This window comes from Cantharellus anzutake (genome assembly GCF_015039405.1).
Source record: "Cantharellus anzutake strain C23 chromosome Unknown EI90scaffold_20, whole genome shotgun sequence".
Classification (NCBI taxonomy): domain Eukaryota; kingdom Fungi; phylum Basidiomycota; class Agaricomycetes; order Cantharellales; family Hydnaceae; genus Cantharellus; species Cantharellus anzutake.
In genome coordinates, this window is record NW_024066970.1 from 1043085 (window position 1) to 1060041 (window position 16957).

General features: G+C 48.0%; 2 protein-coding genes and 1 non-coding gene across 3 annotated transcripts; all 3 read right to left on the bottom strand.

Moving 5' to 3' along the window:
* Positions 1 to 9379: 9379 nt before the first annotated feature.
* On the bottom strand, positions 9380 to 9452 carry EI90DRAFT_t120. Its single transcript has one exon. It is a non-coding gene; the product is annotated as a tRNA-Thr (tRNA).
* A 6333-nt stretch (positions 9453 to 15785) lies between these two features.
* Positions 15786 to 16636, bottom strand: EI90DRAFT_3055506 (uncharacterized protein). The gene is made up of 3 exons (XM_039060147.1): positions 16339 to 16636; positions 16102 to 16295; positions 15786 to 16049 (listed from the first exon to the last, which is right to left on the bottom strand). Exons 1-3 carry the CDS (start codon positions 16433 to 16435, stop codon positions 15810 to 15812), a joined length of 531 nt encoding a protein of 176 aa, XP_038916838.1. The 5' UTR covers positions 16436 to 16636; the 3' UTR covers positions 15786 to 15809.
* Positions 16484 to 16648, bottom strand: EI90DRAFT_2885864 (uncharacterized protein; the record flags this gene model as incomplete). The annotated part of the gene is made up of 1 exon (XM_039053960.1): positions 16484 to 16648. A coding segment is annotated over one exon (165 nt), but the record flags the coding sequence as incomplete, so codon positions are not given.
* Between the last annotated feature and the right edge of the window lie 309 nt (positions 16649 to 16957).

The following is a 16957-nucleotide window of genomic DNA, read 5'->3' on the forward strand; positions in this document are numbered from 1 at the left end:
ATTCATGCATGTGACTTTCCTTTTATATTTGTATTGGACTCTTCCATGACAACTGTACAGACAGTTAGTTAGAGGTTAGAGAGAGTATCAGCACCATACTCCCAAGGACCATACCTACCTGAGAGATAGAGAGAGAGACCTACCCCCCCCAGACCTGAGTCGCGAGTCTAGATTGATAGACCTGTTACACCATCAAGAAAACAAGGGTAAATAGGGAATGAATGTAGGCCCGTTGTGGGCCATGAAAAAGGTACCTAAGATGGGGAAGGGTGATGGGCTCATCTAGATGGTGATGGGCAGGAAGCAGAGTGGATGGGGTTGGAGCGGAAGTGGGAAAAGGGGTGGGAGTGAGCACCTGACCATGGGAATTGCCAGGTCATGACACTATCCCCCCCTTGGGACTGAACCTTTGAAGTCCCATGTGCATGCATGAGAATCCTGTGGACTGTGCCAGTTTTGATTCCAATAGTGATCTGATCAAGGATTTGCTGTTGCATCCCAAGATGCCCCCTAAAGCTTGCATGATAGACCTTTCTTCCTGGAGCACTGAAGATCTCAAGTATGACTCCGGCAACAAACAGGAGCTCATGCTGCAGAAGTGCCAGGAATAGCACAGATGGCGCCGGGTTGAGGCTGATCACATGGAAGAGTTGCAACGTGCAGAAGAGGCTTGCCACAAGGCAGAATGACTAGCAGCAGCTTGTCTCGCTGCTGAGGAGGAGAAGAAGAAGAGGAAAGCGACTGAGTCAGTGACAGGGAAGGTGAGTAGCCTTGATCGAACTGATTGGGAATGCAGGATGCTACTGATCATCTTGATCATCTCGATCGCAGCATCCTGCAGCCAGTAACTGACCATCTACAGTGGGAGATGAACCTCCACCTTGCGATTGTTGTGTCCAGCGTAAGGTCACCAGCATCCTGGGCACAGGCAATCATGGTGTTTGCGCTGAGTGCCAGAGGCTGAAGCAGAAATGTCGACGTGGAGAGTGGACGGCGCCTGTGATGAAGTGCCCATGAGTGAAGGGGCCCAGGGAGGACACAGAAGTGCTGGACATGGAGGACAAAGAATTGGACAAGGAGGGGGAGCATTCTACTGAGGATCACCTTGTGTGAATCCATGAGGCGATCCTGGCTGTGAACAAGACTCTGACAGGCCTGACCACTATGGCTGGCCACCTACTCGAATATGTCACTGATGCTGAAGAACGACACCTATTGGACATGCAGTTGAGGAGAGAAAATGCAGAGGCTTAGGAGCGAGGTGCAAGATTGGGTGGGGAGAGGGTTGGGCAGGCTGAGACTAGTACCTCTGACTCTTATTCGTCTCTGTTGTTAGACTCTGCCTTTACTGATCAATAATCCCATCCTCTGCCATCAAGCATGCTGTGGTCCCGGCTTTGCTGGATATCGTGTGTGGAAATCGGCAACAAGATCTGAGGTGTGTTCCAGTTCCATAGTGGGGAGCCACTCAGTCTCCTCGTCAGTGCCTTCATACCCAAGCCAACGTACCAGGTACAGTAGTTTGCAGCTGCACCATTGGTCAGTCTTGGAGTCTAGGATCTCGGCAATCTCGTACTCGAGTTTGTTGTTGCAAGCAGGAATGGACTTCAGAGGGGAGAGAGAGGGAAGAAGGAAGGGAACACTCCAGCTCACTCCCTGACAACTCAGGGAAGAAGGGGGGGGGGAAGGGGTTGGGAGGTCCACTGTACTAGGTTTGATGTTTTTAGCAGACAAAACCAACCACTCAACTAAACTGGTGGAATTGCCCTAAGGACCAAATTTTTCCTTAGCTTTAGTTACTAAGCCTCTCATCGCACCCCAGAGTGCACTGACTCCAAGCTAGATGTGAAGAGGGGGGAATTTGCTTCTCTTCCTAACTAAAGTACATACTTATATCGAATTACTACATTGTGCCAAGGAATAGTTCCGAAACAAATGGCTTTGGCTAGAGTAAGCCTCCACCACCAATGGTGGTAAGGTTCAGGCACTGTTGGCTTGAGTAAAATCCCAAAGAACAAAAGAAAAATGAAGTGAAAATCAAAAACTTCGTCATATCATGCCCACCACTGCGTCAAAACTTCGTCCCTTAATACCATCCGACTCTCCTCAACTGTGGCTTTCGAACGATACCGATTTTGTGGAATTTGGTGTAGAATTGGCTAAGAACGGGAATTCAGTGGTGTGGGATCCATGATACAATTGTCCATGCACAGGGAAACTTGAACTAAATTATCTCCCAAAATTCCGAAAGTTCCTTGACAATATCCCTTGCATTTCTCGCATATTCCTAGCTTAAATTCCTCTGGAATTTCGCTGAGGCTGACCCAAATGTGACCATCTGATGTTCTCGTGTAGTCCCATGACATGCATCAAGTCCAGGAGTCAGATAATTCCCTTGGTTTCTCCACAACTACTCTTCCATTCTGGATGAGATTCTGTGCTGGGTCTATGGGTATTATTCCACAATTAATGACCCCTAGATCATCCTCTGCTGTCGACTTTTGACCTTTTTCTGATTGAGTTTTGGTCAAGTGCATGGATTAAATGTAAGAGGATTCCTCTGTGCGATTTCTCCACCAATTCTCAACTGATTCCTTTGGGGACACATTCATTCAGTTCGTATGAAAGCCCTTTCTTTTCTCTTTTATTGTTCACTTTTCTCATTCTCGATCCTTAATAATGTACAAGGGCAAGTGCCCATTTTTGATGTATATATCGCGAAAAATTCCACATTTTGGAGTATGCCCATCCTACACCATCAATCTCAACTGGTGGCAGCGGAGGCTGTTCCCAGTTGGGGATGGCATTGGGTGTCACAGGCTTGAGTTGGGAGACATGAAAGACTGGGTGCACAGCCTTCATGGTATTGGGGAGGCTGTCATATCCATGCATACCCGACCCCGACCCGACTTCCGGACCTCCACCCTCTTCACCTCCGGAGTCATAACCTACCGCTGCCGTTCCGATACTCACCTTCGGTCCTGGCAACACACCTCCTCCTTACCTCTCACCACCCTCCTACTACTCCGCTCCCCCTTCACAACACCTCCACCCTCCCATTATCCTCCTACGCTTCCCCCGTCTGCTCCGATACTCACCTTCGGACCTGACTACTCTCCTTTCCGCCACTCCTTCTCCCCTTACCTGTCCCCTCTCTCCTCCCTCCGTTACTCCTCCACCACCCTTCCGCCAAGTTACAACCTTCCACCGCTGTTCCGTACTTCGCACTCGGACACCGCTCGTACCTTACTCCGAGCCTCCGTCATAGTCCCCACCTCGGACTTTGACTCCACCTCAGCCTTAGTCCATTGCATTGGTGACCTCATACTACGTAAACACCATTGCCAATATTCCTCGGACTTCCAACCCCGCCTCCGTAACCTCCGTAAGCTCCGCAACCCCCGAGCTTCGCGGACTGCCTTCGGCACTCTCGCCGCCTGTAATGTATTTCTCGCATTTTCCCTTCATCCCTATTTGGACTACTGCTTCTTTCTATTCTAGCCAGTTAGTCATCACCCCCACTTCCCCTCATCCTCCTGCCCCTCTGGGCCTCGCCCTCTCTACCTCCTTTCGGACGTATCACAGGTCTTGCCCTATGACCTTCGGTACCGCTCCGCTCCCTCTACCCTTTGTTCCCGTTCAGACGTCTTCGTTCCGATTCGGTCACCCTTTGTTCTCTTTGTGCTTTTGCCCCTTCCATTATATATATCGGCGCTTGTACATACTCGTCTTGGTTTCAGTCCGAAATCGACCTGAAATGCCCCCAAGAGACTTCCTGCTCACCTACTGTGAAATTAAGGACCAAATGGACAAACAGCAATGGCACAGCGCTCCGCTTGAGTCGCTGAGGCCAAGGTCCCTCCACACTAAGTCTCCGATTCCACTCCGGAGTCATCCGTTTCCGCCCATTCTAACAGAGGCAGAGAGTGTGTGAATGAGAGCCTGGCTGTGCAATGATCTTGAATGGCCCAAGGTTTTTCTTGGTGAGTTTTTCCAATGGCCTAGTTGTCAGGGCACACCCGCCTGACCTGGCTCCACCTGGCCCTGCCTGACCCAGTACCCTGCTGTCCACCTGAAAGGTTATCTTACTATTTGGGGACGGTAACGTTCCGTTCCCCCATTCGCCTCAGGCCTCAGTTGGTCCGTCTAAGTATACACTTTGATGGGCTGTATATTAACAGGGTAGAAGTAAAGGCTGACCCGCCTTTTACAGCTACCCCAAGGGTTTATATACAATCTAATGCATTCTTGGCACAAATAAATAGAGAAGCTTCTGCGACGCTAAATTAGCATCGCAACATAATTATTAGACAACACAACATCAACTGATGTTGTGGGCAGAATATAGACATGGGCCGGGGCCCCACATCCTCCTCCCTTGCGATATTAAATTGCAGACAGGGTACAAGCATATATACACAAGGGGAAAGCAAGCATTTTAAAGAAATAAAATTTTAATGTTCTACATACGAAAGATGTATGCAAATGGGGGCACACTCATTGCAGGAGGCTATAATAGTAGTTTGTAGGCGAAGCCCACTTAGAGTTTCTCCTGGAACATATGCACCCAGATCTCGATGACAGAGTTGTCGATGATGAAATGACTTTCTTGTCATTGTGAGTTTATTAAATACCATCGTCCACCATGACAATGTTGACAGTGGAGGTCGTCGATGGCAGAGTTGTTGTCGATGAAGAGGAAAATGAATAATCAACGATGTTGTCGTTGACGAAAGTGAGTAATCAATGACGGCATTGTCATTGACGAAGGTATGGATATGAGGGGATCAGTTCCTCATCCGTTTACGCGGTGCGGACCCAGATGGGTGATTTGATGTGGTCCTACGAGTTGTTGTGGACCTAGCTGCATCGACAGCGACATCATCGCTGAGGTAGTTGTCGTCGTAGTGACGAGTCTCGATGTCAGCGTCATTCATGGACGAATCCTCGTCTTGACGACAGTGCGAGTAATGGGCATGGTGCACAGGATGGCCGCATCCATGAGAAGTGGAGGGAGCACACCCATGCACTGGTGGTGCATGGGCGGATTTGTACACCGATGAGTGTGCATACGTCGGAGGGGGGTATTGCAGCGGAGGTGGGGCATTTGAATACGCCACAGGGTGTGGGCTCGTGTACATCATAGGTGGGTTTGAGTATGACGTTGGGGGAGGGTTCGAGTACATAAGTGCTCGTTCCTGACATTGAATTTTATGATGCTCACAAGCGTTGTCAGTCATTGGTTTTATCCATCAACACATGAGGATGTACATCCGTGCAATACGAGCTGGGGGGTACTGGTCGGGAAGTCTTTTCGCCTCCATCTCAATGTCGTTGTGCGACATACACATTCGTGAGGTGCAGTTGTTTGTAGCCACCCTGTACCAGTCAGTACAGGTGTCGACGTCCTCTTGCAAGGGCTTGCCCATCTTGAACGACCAGGCAAGATGGTACATTGTAGCGTTGAAGGAGAGAATGAAGGAAGGTCAGTTGGGAGGTTCAAACAAGACCACCACCAAGCTGTTCCCTGGTTCTTTAGTTAGGATGGGGAAGTGTACTAGTAGTATTTGTTGTAAATATAGTACCAATCCGAGTGTTTTGGCTAATTCTATTTTTATGGGTTAGTCTAAAAGTTTCTGGGAGTTGACCTACAGATAAACCGAGCCCTGCAGAGCTGTTCCTTTATTGAAATTTCTTAATTTCTCTAGGTGTAATTCTGTGTAGCGTTGTTTAATATGGAATTTTAACTTGAATTAAATCTTCTACTTGGTGAAGTTTCAAAGATTCTACTCAGTTAATGGATTTGGATTGTGTCTGGAGTGTCCCTTGAGTTTGTTTTATTTTTGTCTTATTTTATTGCTTGTTTTAACAGTAGCAGAATAACTGTTTTGTGTTTACACTTTGAAATCTGGAGTGTTAACCAGCTCTCCTGTTGAAATATCTACTTAATATTTCTCTCCTTAATTGCTGCCTTTTACTACAGTGGCAATCTTAACTGTATATCACTTTTTCGCACTGGAGTGACAACCAGAAATGCTTGAGAAAAATAATACTCTATTTTCTTACTTCTCTGAGGGGGCGAAAAGTCACAGAAAGGGTCTCCCTTTTATACTCCTTGGGTCGCCTTCCTTTTTCATGCTATACCTTGTATTTACAGGATTTATTTACAGTGTATTTTTCTCAAACTGAATAAAAAATGAAATTTTCATGCTACAGTTCCACTGCGCCTTGCTGCACCGAACCGTGACCATACTGCGGCCAGACCACACCTAGAATCCTTATTGTCCTTCCTCGCCTATGCTATTTTAATGGTTAATTAGAACTTGACTGCACTGCATTTGTTGCAGTTTCCTATTTCAAATTCCTCATATTTACCATTAAATTTGCTATGACTCGGTGATTCTGAATTCAAACTTCGCATTACTATGCGTACGGCTGCGCTGAGACCTTCAGCTGATTTATTCCATTTTTATTCAGCGACACTTAGTTAAAATGAGACTTGAAATGGTAAATGAGTGAATTATTCAGGTTTAAAACTGAAAGAAAAAGTTGCTAGTAGTCAAGAATTACTCAAACAAATGTATTATAGCTCTCCACTTCATTAGAATATCATTCCCTAAAATTCCTGCCATGGTCCATCGTAGTTTAGTGGATTTCGTGGATTTTGTTCATCTTCCCTGATTCCCCTTTGTATTATCATATCCTAATCCTCCATATGTATTGTTCGTTGTTATAGTAGGTCGTCCTCGAAGATATCATATTTTTATGTATTTTATTTAGGGCTCTGGACCTCTTGAAGCTGTCTTCCCACGCGTTTTCAGGTTTCTAACTTCATGTCCTTGTATCTCATTCATTTCTCGATGGTTTTTCACGTTCTTGGTATCATAAATTTTCATTTATTCCCACCTTTCCAATGGTACTAAAGTTGTGTTCTATGTCCTGGTATTCGTCGAGTTAGCAAAAGTTCGCGTGCACATTCGGTAATCATGTGCATCGTTCCTGTAGTCGTTCGTATGCGGGTGCTGTTTCTTTTTAATTGTTTGGGATTTATGGTATGCGCGGGTGTTTATATCCTTCATATGGGCTTCCGTGATTTATTTCAGATTTTTCCCTCATGATCTAAGGTTGTTTTGCACTTTCCATGCTTTGTTTTGACTGGGCTCTTCCTTATTTGGATGGAAATTGGTCTTCGCGATCTGCTGAAGTGCAGATCTCAGTTCCGATGGCCGGTTCCCTTCGCATTGCCACCCTCACGTGTCATTAAACATGATGTGGATTTCTATATTCCCATCATTGGTATAACTTTACAACAGCTGGACTGTTTGGGCTGAAAATTTGCATAACTATAGTTCCCTATTTTTCATAATTTCCGTGTAAATTTCGTTGTATGTTTTAATTATGGATACTTCGTAAACATTGTCTTTTCCCTGAGCCCGGACTTTTGATGTCACTATTCCCGTTATTGGATATCTCATTAATGCGTGATCCTTTTATTATGAAAATTTGGGTGAATTAAAACTAGATCCCTTCCTTTCTAATGGGCTATCAAGCTCGTCTCGGTCGTTACTGGTTGTTCTTCGCGCTTGCTTTTTAAAAGTTGTCCTCATTTTCCGGGAGTTTTAGTCATATCTCCGTCGTTTATGGCTGTAATTACTTTCATTGGGTCCGTTTGGGGGACATCTACATTTCCTATTATAAACACAACTTTGAATTTTGCATTAGTTCCTAAGGAATCCTTGTTCCATGGTACTTCCATCCTCAGCTACATGTGCGGACATGGGAAAGTAGTTTCCATGGAGGTTCTCTGGCTGTTTTTATAGTCAAATCTTGGTCGATTGTCCTATTTCTTGGTTTAATATTTGCTATAAATTCCCCCGAGAATTCCGTCTCGTTGATGCTAAGCTTGAAGTATTTTTGCTAATTTTCTTTCTTCCATTTTATCATATGTAGTCGTAATAATTCGTAAAATCTCGTCAAAATTCATTAAAATTCAGGTCCTTCTATTTTCTCATATCTACTTGTCATATGGGGTTTTGTGATTTATCTGGCATATTTCCATAATGGGTTTCCATAGTGTGACCATTATTTCTCCTACACCACACATCAGAGGTCGAAGCAGCTGACGACTTCACCTCTCGCATGATGAAAATGCAGGAAGAGGTGAAGGCAGCCCTGGAGCATGCAGCAGATGAGATGGCCCAGTACTATGACCGAAACCGGAGAGCAGCACCAAGGTACAAAGTTGGGGACAGGGTCTGGCTCAGCACCCATGTCAGGGCCCGGCCTCGGACTCGGAGGCTCCCTGACCTCAGCCCCCATCTGGCCTGTCCTCACACTATGCGGGGCATGAGATGAGAAGAAGGGTAAAGGTCTCATCTCCCCGCATGGTTGCTATATAAAGGAATGGGTCACATGCCCACAACTATACAGCTCCTAGAGTTGTGTAGTGTGACCCGGAGGGAACATCCAGGTGGCAGTGCCCAGTAAGCGTGGGAACGTTCTGGGCAAGTTGCTTGCCCAGAACTGTGGCTGTGACCCGTGGGAACATTCTGGGTGAGCTGCTCGCTCAGAAAGTTCCCACGCTATCCCGTGCGCGCGTGTGTACACAACACACAAAGGCAACAACAAGGCAACAGTCAAAGAATAAAAGGGGGTAAAGTAGGTGGGGAGTCCGGGGCACCCTAAGGCAGGGTGCTGAACCCTGACACCTGCAACGAGTGGGTAGTGGATTTGTTGAGCCCGGACCTTGCGGAAATCCCGGAGAACTCACCACGGAGTTAAGGATCAAGAGCATAGTGAGTCTAGAGAGAAAGTAGGAGTTTTGGAGAGTTTGGCCCCACGAGCTTAGTCGGCATAGAGAGCTGCTAGCCCTCTTGCATTGTCCCATCGAGTCCCCCATGCTGGGACCTCGCCGCTTTTGGAGCTGTCCCTGACACATTGTGCCCTAGGATGGGCTGTAGAGAGAGGGGTCATGGGGACCCAGGGTCTGTCCCCTGACATGGATGTGCTTCTCAAGGGAGTGCAATCTTTGCAGCATATAAATGGCTACCCACTTACAAAACACTCCATCAACTTGGGAGTGATCTGATATCTGGAGTTGTGACTCACCTCAGTGGAATCCTACTTGTCAACAAAAACCATTGGATCCCTTTCATAATTGACTCAAAAGAATCAACAGTCATTCTCGTGGACTCTCTTCACAAACCTGGTAGGGGCCCATCAAGAGCAATGGAAGTGGCAATGGAGATCATCCAATGGTGGTTGAGTGTTGTCAGGATCCGGACCCCAGCTGGGAGTGGCTGGAGGGCGAGGCCAGGTGTGGAAGCTGGGGTATGTTGGAATTTGTACACGTGGTCTTGGGAACCTAAATGCTAAAATATGGACATTCTGGGAGTCGAACCACAGAACCCTGCATAGGTACCAAGAGTGTGTTACCATTACACTAAATGCCTGCATTAGGCGGAGGTGGTTTCTAACAGGGTACTCTCCCCAGCTGCTAACTCCTTGAAGTCGCTGAGGGGACTAGCCTCAGCCTTCACAGGGAATGAGCTGAGAAGAAGGGTAAGCTTCTCAGCCCCCTGTGAGGCCGACACAAAAGGACCCTAGGAACTATACAGTTCCCGCTTGCTGCTGACTTTCCATAACGGGTGTGACCCGTGGGAAAGTTCTGGGTGAGCTGCTCGCCCAGAATGTTCCCACGGCTGTGGCTGTACATTTCTGGGTGAGTTGCTTGCCCAGAACGTTCCCACGGGTTCGCGCACACGTGTCATTGTGTGAAACAGTGGGGGGAAGGATAGGGGGAATGGGGAAATGTGGGGAGAGGGTGGTTAGGGAAAGGGTGAGGGTGTCTGAGGGTGAGTGGGGTCAAGGGCTGTGCCCTGACATCACCCCCCCTCTATGCCACTTCGCCTCGAAGTGGCTGGTGTTCTTGGTTGGTGGGGTCTTCTGGTCCTTGTCGGTTTGGGGGCTGTGGGGTGGGCTTGGTGAAATTCCTCCATGAGGTCTGGGGAATGCTCCAAGTTCTCCCAGGGAAGCCATTCATTCTCCGAGTGTGGCCAGCCAGTGAACTTGACGAGGTACCAGAGTCGTCCATACCTATATTTGGAGTTTAGGACCTTTTCTACCTCATACTCCTCTTCCCCATTTACCACATCTGGGCCTGGGTGCAGGTTGGCTGGGCATCCTGTGATTTCGTCTGGGAGGTAGGGGCAGACATTGGTGACTGAGACTACTGGGTGGATCCCCTCCTGCTGCGGGGTGAGTTGCAGCTTTACTGCTGCCAGGGATACTACCTTGGTAATTGGGAAGGGGCCGATCCATTTGTGGTCAAGTTTTTTGGTGGGCCGGTCTGTTGTGTAGTTCTGGGTTGTCAGGGTTCAGCACCCTGCCTTAGGGTGCCCCGGACTCCCCACCTACTTTACCCCCTTTTATTCTTTGACTGTTGCCTTGTTGTTGCCTTTGTGTGTTGTGTACACACGCGCGCACGGGATAGCATGGGAACTTTCTGAGCGAGCAGCTCACCCAGAATGTTCCCACGGGTCACAGCCACAGTTCTGGGCAAGCAACTCGCCCAGAACGTTCCCACACTTACTGGGCACTGCCACCTGGATGTTCCCTCCGGGTCACACTACACAACTCTAGGAGCTGTATAGTTGTGGGCATGTGACCCATTCCTTTATATAGCAACCATGCGGGGAGATGAGACCTTTACCCTTCTTCTCATCTCATGCCCCGCATAGTGTGAGGACAGGCCAGATGGGGGTTGAGGTCAGGGAGCCTCCGAGTCCGAGGCCGGGCCCTGACAGCAGGCTAGATTGTTGCCCTTATTCCTACTGTTGGAATTCCACACACTCACACCCACTCTAGTGTGTCCTAGCACCTTAAAGAATTTTTGGGGGAGGGGAGAACTTCTTTTCAAAAATCCGGTATGTACAGGATTATAAGAAACAATTATTTTTAGAAATAATAGATGGCAAATATTGGTACCATATGGCACCTGGGTACCTTATTAGGCGAAATAATAAAAAAGGGTAACAGTAACAATAAAAGAATATCAATCAATAACTGAAATGATGGCAAAATATGAAAATATAAGAAAATAAGTGATTTCTCAACGGATTTACGGAATTATGAGCCGAAATTGGAAATCAAGCCGGAGATAACTCTCACACAGCCGATAAACATTTTTACCAATTTATTAGACCCTGTGGGAACGAGTGAGGCTGGAATTCTGGGTTGCCGCTTGAGATTCCCACGCCCGCACATGCCCGTGCCTAACTTGCCCAACATAGAACTCCGTCAATTCTCCACCGATTAGGACGTTCTTGGTATCGTCGGAATCGTACGAATTAGCACTATTTTTATATGTCAAATCCGTATCGAGTTGTCGCATGAATGGAAGGGGTTTTCTGAATGGTGGAAGCGGGTATCCGAGCCGGCTCTGTGCGTGGGCAATTATCCCGCCTACAACGAGTAGCGGCTATGTGTAGTGGCGGTCCTGTCACAGGGTGAGCATCCCTGACTAGGGCTCCTAGCAGATCGGATGATCTGTGGATATTGTCAGAGACCGGGTCGAGACGAAGGAGTGTCTCCGTGATGGAAGGCTTCAGCCTCAGCAACTTATGCCAGGAGCGCTGTGCCTAGTAAACACGTCCGTGCCCTAACTTACTAACTGGCCACCAGAACTGAAGAGGGTAAACTCTAGTCGATTTTATTACTGGAGTGTAACCTATGTACAAGTTAAGTATATATAGTTACAGCGGGGGCGGGTCTGCAAATGGCGGAGCCGAGCGGAGCGGAGCTAACAGGGTTAGACATTAGCCGATTGAATATTACCGACGAGTCAGGTTACGGGGTTAGCAGAAAGGCAGGCGATAACCCAGAAACGGAAAGGAGGGATAGGCCCGAAGGTGAGCTTGCAGGGCAAGCAAGTGTATTGCCCAGCGGAGGTGGGAGTGCACTAGCGGACGTCGGAGCTGTCCGGAAGCCTTCGGGGCTCCATACTTAGGGAGGTGTAGGTAATAAATTGAAAGGAGGGGGTGGTGACCATCGAGGGGTACCAAGGGGATTGCGGGATACAGGAGCTCCGAGGTTAGTGAGGAAGGAGCGGAAGTGGATCGGAGGGATCGGAGGGATTGGAAGTCGATGGCCAGGGATGGATATGACAGATATCCGCAACCGCATCCAGAAATTCACAGATCCGGTTTTGGATTTTCAGAGGGAAATATCCATGGTTTTTAATCCACGGATTTGCGGATTATCTGCAGTTTTATCACATGATTTATTGCTTGCAGATATGCAGGAGATCTGAGGCAAATAAGGGTGAAATTCCCTATATTTACTGTAACTCTTACCCTATTGTGGCTTTTGAGAGGATAATATCTGCAGTTTCTAGTCCGCAGATAGGTGGATTATCCATGGATTAAATATATCCCACTTTCCTAGATACCCCTCCAATGTTTCCATATTTTCTCCCAATTTTTTCAAGTCCTATCTAACCACCCAGGCCCGTTATTTCCAAAGTTGGCATCTGACACCCATCTTTTGTGCCATTTTCCCCATATCTCTGTCAGTTCTCCACCAATATGGACATATTTGGTATTGTTAGAAAGCTCTCATCAGGGCCGTTCTAACGAAATATAATTTTGGAACGTATTATCTTTAATCCGCGGTTGATCCGCATATCCGCGGATTTCTAACCGCCAGATACAGTTTTTGTTTCAAACCTCTAAAAATCTGCGGATTCTGATCTGGATCCAGACCGATCCGATCCGCTAGGAGCCCTATCCCTGACCACTTAGTCTGAAGTGGGAAAGTGAGAAGAAGGCTGCTTCTTCTGTTCCCACCCCAGGTGCTGTTATATACATGCGGCTAGGGTCACATGAAAGGGACCATGTCATCTCTGCACACAGCCGCACCATTCCAGGTGTCTCCATGGGAGATCCCAAGGGTGGCCGCTGTGCAGGCAGGGATGCATGCGGCAGGTGCAGCGATAGAGGCAGTGGCCTTAGGGTGTGGTGGTACATTGTCATATCCGTGCATACCCGATCCCAAACCGACTCCCAGACCTCCATCTTCACCACCTCCGGAGTCCTACCCTCCACCCTTCCATCCTTCTCCTACCCTATCTCCGTCTGCTCCAATACTCACCTCAGACTGAACACCTCTCCTCTCACCACCCTCCTCCTGCTCCTCCTCTCACTCCTCCTCTTCCTCCTCATGACACCTCCACCCTTCTGTCACTCTCCTACCCTTCTCCCGTCCACTCCGATACTCACCTTCGGACCTGACACCTTTCCTCTCCTCCCCTTTCCTCTCCTCCCCTTTCCTCTCCTCCCCTTTCCTCTCCTCCCCTTTCCTCTCCTCCCCTTTCCTCTCCTCCCCTTTCCTCTCCTCCCCTTTCCTCTCCTCCCCTTTCCTCTCCTCCCCTTTCCTCTCCTCCCCTTTCCTCTCCTCCCCTTTCCTCTCCTCCCCTTTCCTCTCCTCCCCTTTCCTCTCCTCCCCTTTCCTCTCCTCCCCTTTCCTCTCCTCCCCTTTCCTCTCCTCCCCTCTCCTCTCTCTTCCCTCTGACCCTCTTCCACCGACCCTCCACCAAGTTATGGCCTTCCACTGCTGTCCCATACCCCAAACTCGGACTACACTCATACCTTTGCTCCAAGATTCCATCATAGCTCCGACCTCAGACTTTGACTCCACCTCAGCTTTAGTCCATTGCATTGGTGACCTCATACTACATAAACACCATTGCCAATATTCCTCGGACTTTCAACCCCGCCTCCATAACCTCCATAACCTCCGAGCTCCATGGATCATCTTCAGCACTTTCGCCGCTTGTAATGTATCTTTTGCGTTTTCCCCTCATCCCTATTTGGACTGCTGCTTCTTCCCATTCTAGCCAGTTAGTCATCATCCCCACTTCACCTCACCCTCCTGCCCCTCTGGGCCTCACCCTCCCTATCTCCTTTTGGATGTACCACAGGTTCTGCCCTATGACCTTCAGCACCGCTCCACTTCCACCATCCCTTTGTTCCCGTTCAGACGCCTTCGTTCCGATTCAGACCCCCTTTGTTTCCCTTGTGCTTTCACCCCCTCCATTATATACCAGTGCTTGTACATACTCGTTTTAGGCCCTTAGTCTAAAATCAACCTGAAATGCCCCCTAGAGACTTCCTGCTTGCCACCTATGAAATTAAGGACCAAATGGACAAACAGCAATGGCACAGTGCTCCGCTTGAGTCGCTGAGGCCAAGGTCCCTCCTTGCTAAGTCTCCAGTTCCCCTCTGGAATCATCTGCCCTCACCCAGTTCTAACATACATGGAGAAAGAGGAAGTCGACCATAGAATAGGAATAGAAAGAAAGGAGAAAGAAGAAAGAAGAAAGAAGGGATAGGGGGAGCAGGGAGTGATGGCAGGGGAGCAGAGTAGGGCAGCGTGGCGCAGGGTCAGGCAGGGTATGCCCTGACACAATGCTACTGTGGGTAAGAAAGTGAGAAGAAGGTTAACTTCTCACTTTCCCACAGTGGCCCCAATATGGCAAAAACTTCCGGGGATACCTGGAAGTCACATGAGGGCAGGATCCAGGGCCAGGCTAGTCAGGGTGTGTGCCCTGACAATCCAGCAAGAAGTTGTGTCTCAAGCAGGGTTATCAGCCTAACCATTGGGTTCGTAGTTTCTACATTGCTTTGTAAAATTTCAATATGATGAATAATATCTGTTGTGACCAGGCACGAAACAGAGATATTGTTGGAGGAACCATGTGCTATGGGAGGCCGGACGAGTTTTCATACAGCCACATTCCCACGGTAGCGTGACTACTTGGTCACAACACCTTTTCTTCTTACTTATTTTTGGTCACTTTGGACTTATCCGTGAAGTCCACAAACTATATTCAATCTTTTGAATTAGTTTCCCTTTTCCTCAGTTCTTGCACATATAGTGAGACTGAGCTTTACTACTAGAGCAAGCAGTTATTCTGTTAGATATATCACATCAAAGCCCCAATGGTGCACTGTCCCATGTGTGAAACCCCTCAGATCTCTTTGTTCCACCCACATGAAGTAAGTCTCCATTGGGCTGCCTCTATTGCAAATCACTGACTGGGGTAACACATTATCAAATCCTCTGCCTGCCAAAGCAAGTCATTCCACAAATTTTGAAGATCCAATAACTGGAAATGGATCTTTCAAATTTCCAGAATGAGTATTGGGACGCAACTAGTGGCAATCTCAACTGAGGTAAGAGAGCTCTCATCATTGATCTCAAACTCTGTGATGAGTTCCCTCATTTCTAGTTGGCTAGGACAATCCACTGCACAGACATCATCCTCTGAGAGTAGATCCATAGATGGTGGTTTATGACTGAGGCATGCCCCAGGGTTTTTTGTGGGGGGTTGAATGGGAGGAAGCTGGAAGGAAATGAATTCCCTGATGGACAGGGTTTCATGAGGGAAGTAGGGTCCGATGAGAAAGGCAGGAAGATTCTTGTATGTGATAGCTTCATCAGCACAAGAAGCAATGCGGCGAGCAAGAGAAAATCCATCCATAATGCCACCCAGAAAAGAAACTACATAAATTTTGAGTATGGTGTAACTGAACACAAGATTTTCAGTTCAATTATTATTTTCAAATTCTCTGGCCGGGCACTTCCGTTGTCACGCTGTTCCTGGCTCCCGGTTGGCTGTCACGCTAAATTCAGGCCTGCCGGTTGAATGTCCGACATAAAATTTTGTCACGGTCCAAAACCATCCGGTTGTTGGTCATGTGTGTACAGTATCCTCAAAAAAGTTCATGTGTTCCTGAAACAGTGTGAGATCAGATTCCAATAATGGTCTTGAAAGCCTCGTAACAACTAAGGATCTGACACCTGTTATCGAGGGGCTTCATTCCCTCACTATACCGGCGAGCAGGTCGAGGTACCGGTGGCTGACAGAACATGACGCAGGTGGGGTTGGGGGGGTAAGTGCCCTGAGCCACATGCTGTTGCAAATCATTTGTGACGGGGATCTTGTAGAATGTCGGCGCCGTGCCCATCATCGTGATGCCAGGCATTATCTTGATCATATTCAACTATGTATGACAACGGAAAGAAGGCGTTGGGGCAAACCTTTTCGTCAAGTGAATCCAGATCGGCTCTGACTCTCTGCTTGTTGTTGGTGTCGAATGCGGCTATAGCTTCTGCGATTAGCTGCGCTTCAGGGTCTGCGCCGTCACCTTCCTCGTAACGTTTGTCCTCCTGAACGAGCAAAAGAATATCGTTTTGATCACGATCTATTATGCAGACATCGGTTTTTCGCGTGTCTGAACTCGCCACAAACGAAAAGGTTCAGGTCTGTCCGAGTACGAACGACTCGGTTGCGTCTAGCGTAACCGAGGGCCCTGAACAGCCCAGCCGCAAAATCGTCAACCGCAGATTCGCCCGAGCGGGGTGCATTCGCCATATCTAAAAGATTGAGAAGCTCAGCGTTCCGATCATCGGCTGCTTGTGCTGCATCGAGGGAAGTGAGGAGCTCAGGGTCAACAAGTGGCTGCGGTAAGGCCTGAACACCGAAAAACGCGAGCGGTTCTTCGCGATGGCACTCGATGTGGTAAGCAGCTAGCTCGTTCCTTGTCCAGTCACTTCCAGATTTCGCTGAGCGGATCAAATTTGCCATCGTTTGTTGTAATCCTTGTTCATTGGTCAGGTGCAGGTTCCCACGGCGGCCCGCAGTTCTCACAACATGGAATTGGGGTCACCTAAAAAACTATGCAGGTTCCCAGCCTCTACTAAAGTAGATAAAAAAAACAGTAAAATACCTTCGTGTTTACCACAAGTTAGTGTTGAACGTGGGTCACATGCATGGAAGGTACCGCGTAGAAAAGCCTAGAATATTATTGCAGAGAAACAAATATGGGCGCTGGAGTGCTGTATGTAAGTACTTGGTTATATTTCTCTCCTCTGTATTACTTTTGGACTGCAAGTG

Coding starts and splice junctions, on each gene's coding strand:
- EI90DRAFT_3055506 (XM_039060147.1), bottom strand. CDS start 16,435: ATGGCGAATGCACCCCGCTCGGGCGAATCTGCGGTTGACGATTTTGCG. Junction 16,296..16,338: donor TAGACGCAACCGAGTCGTTC/GTACTCGGACAG, acceptor TGGCGAGTTCAG/ACACGCGAAAAACCGATGTC. Junction 16,050..16,101: donor TGGATTCACTTGACGAAAAG/GTTTGCCCCAAC, acceptor AATATGATCAAG/ATAATGCCTGGCATCACGAT.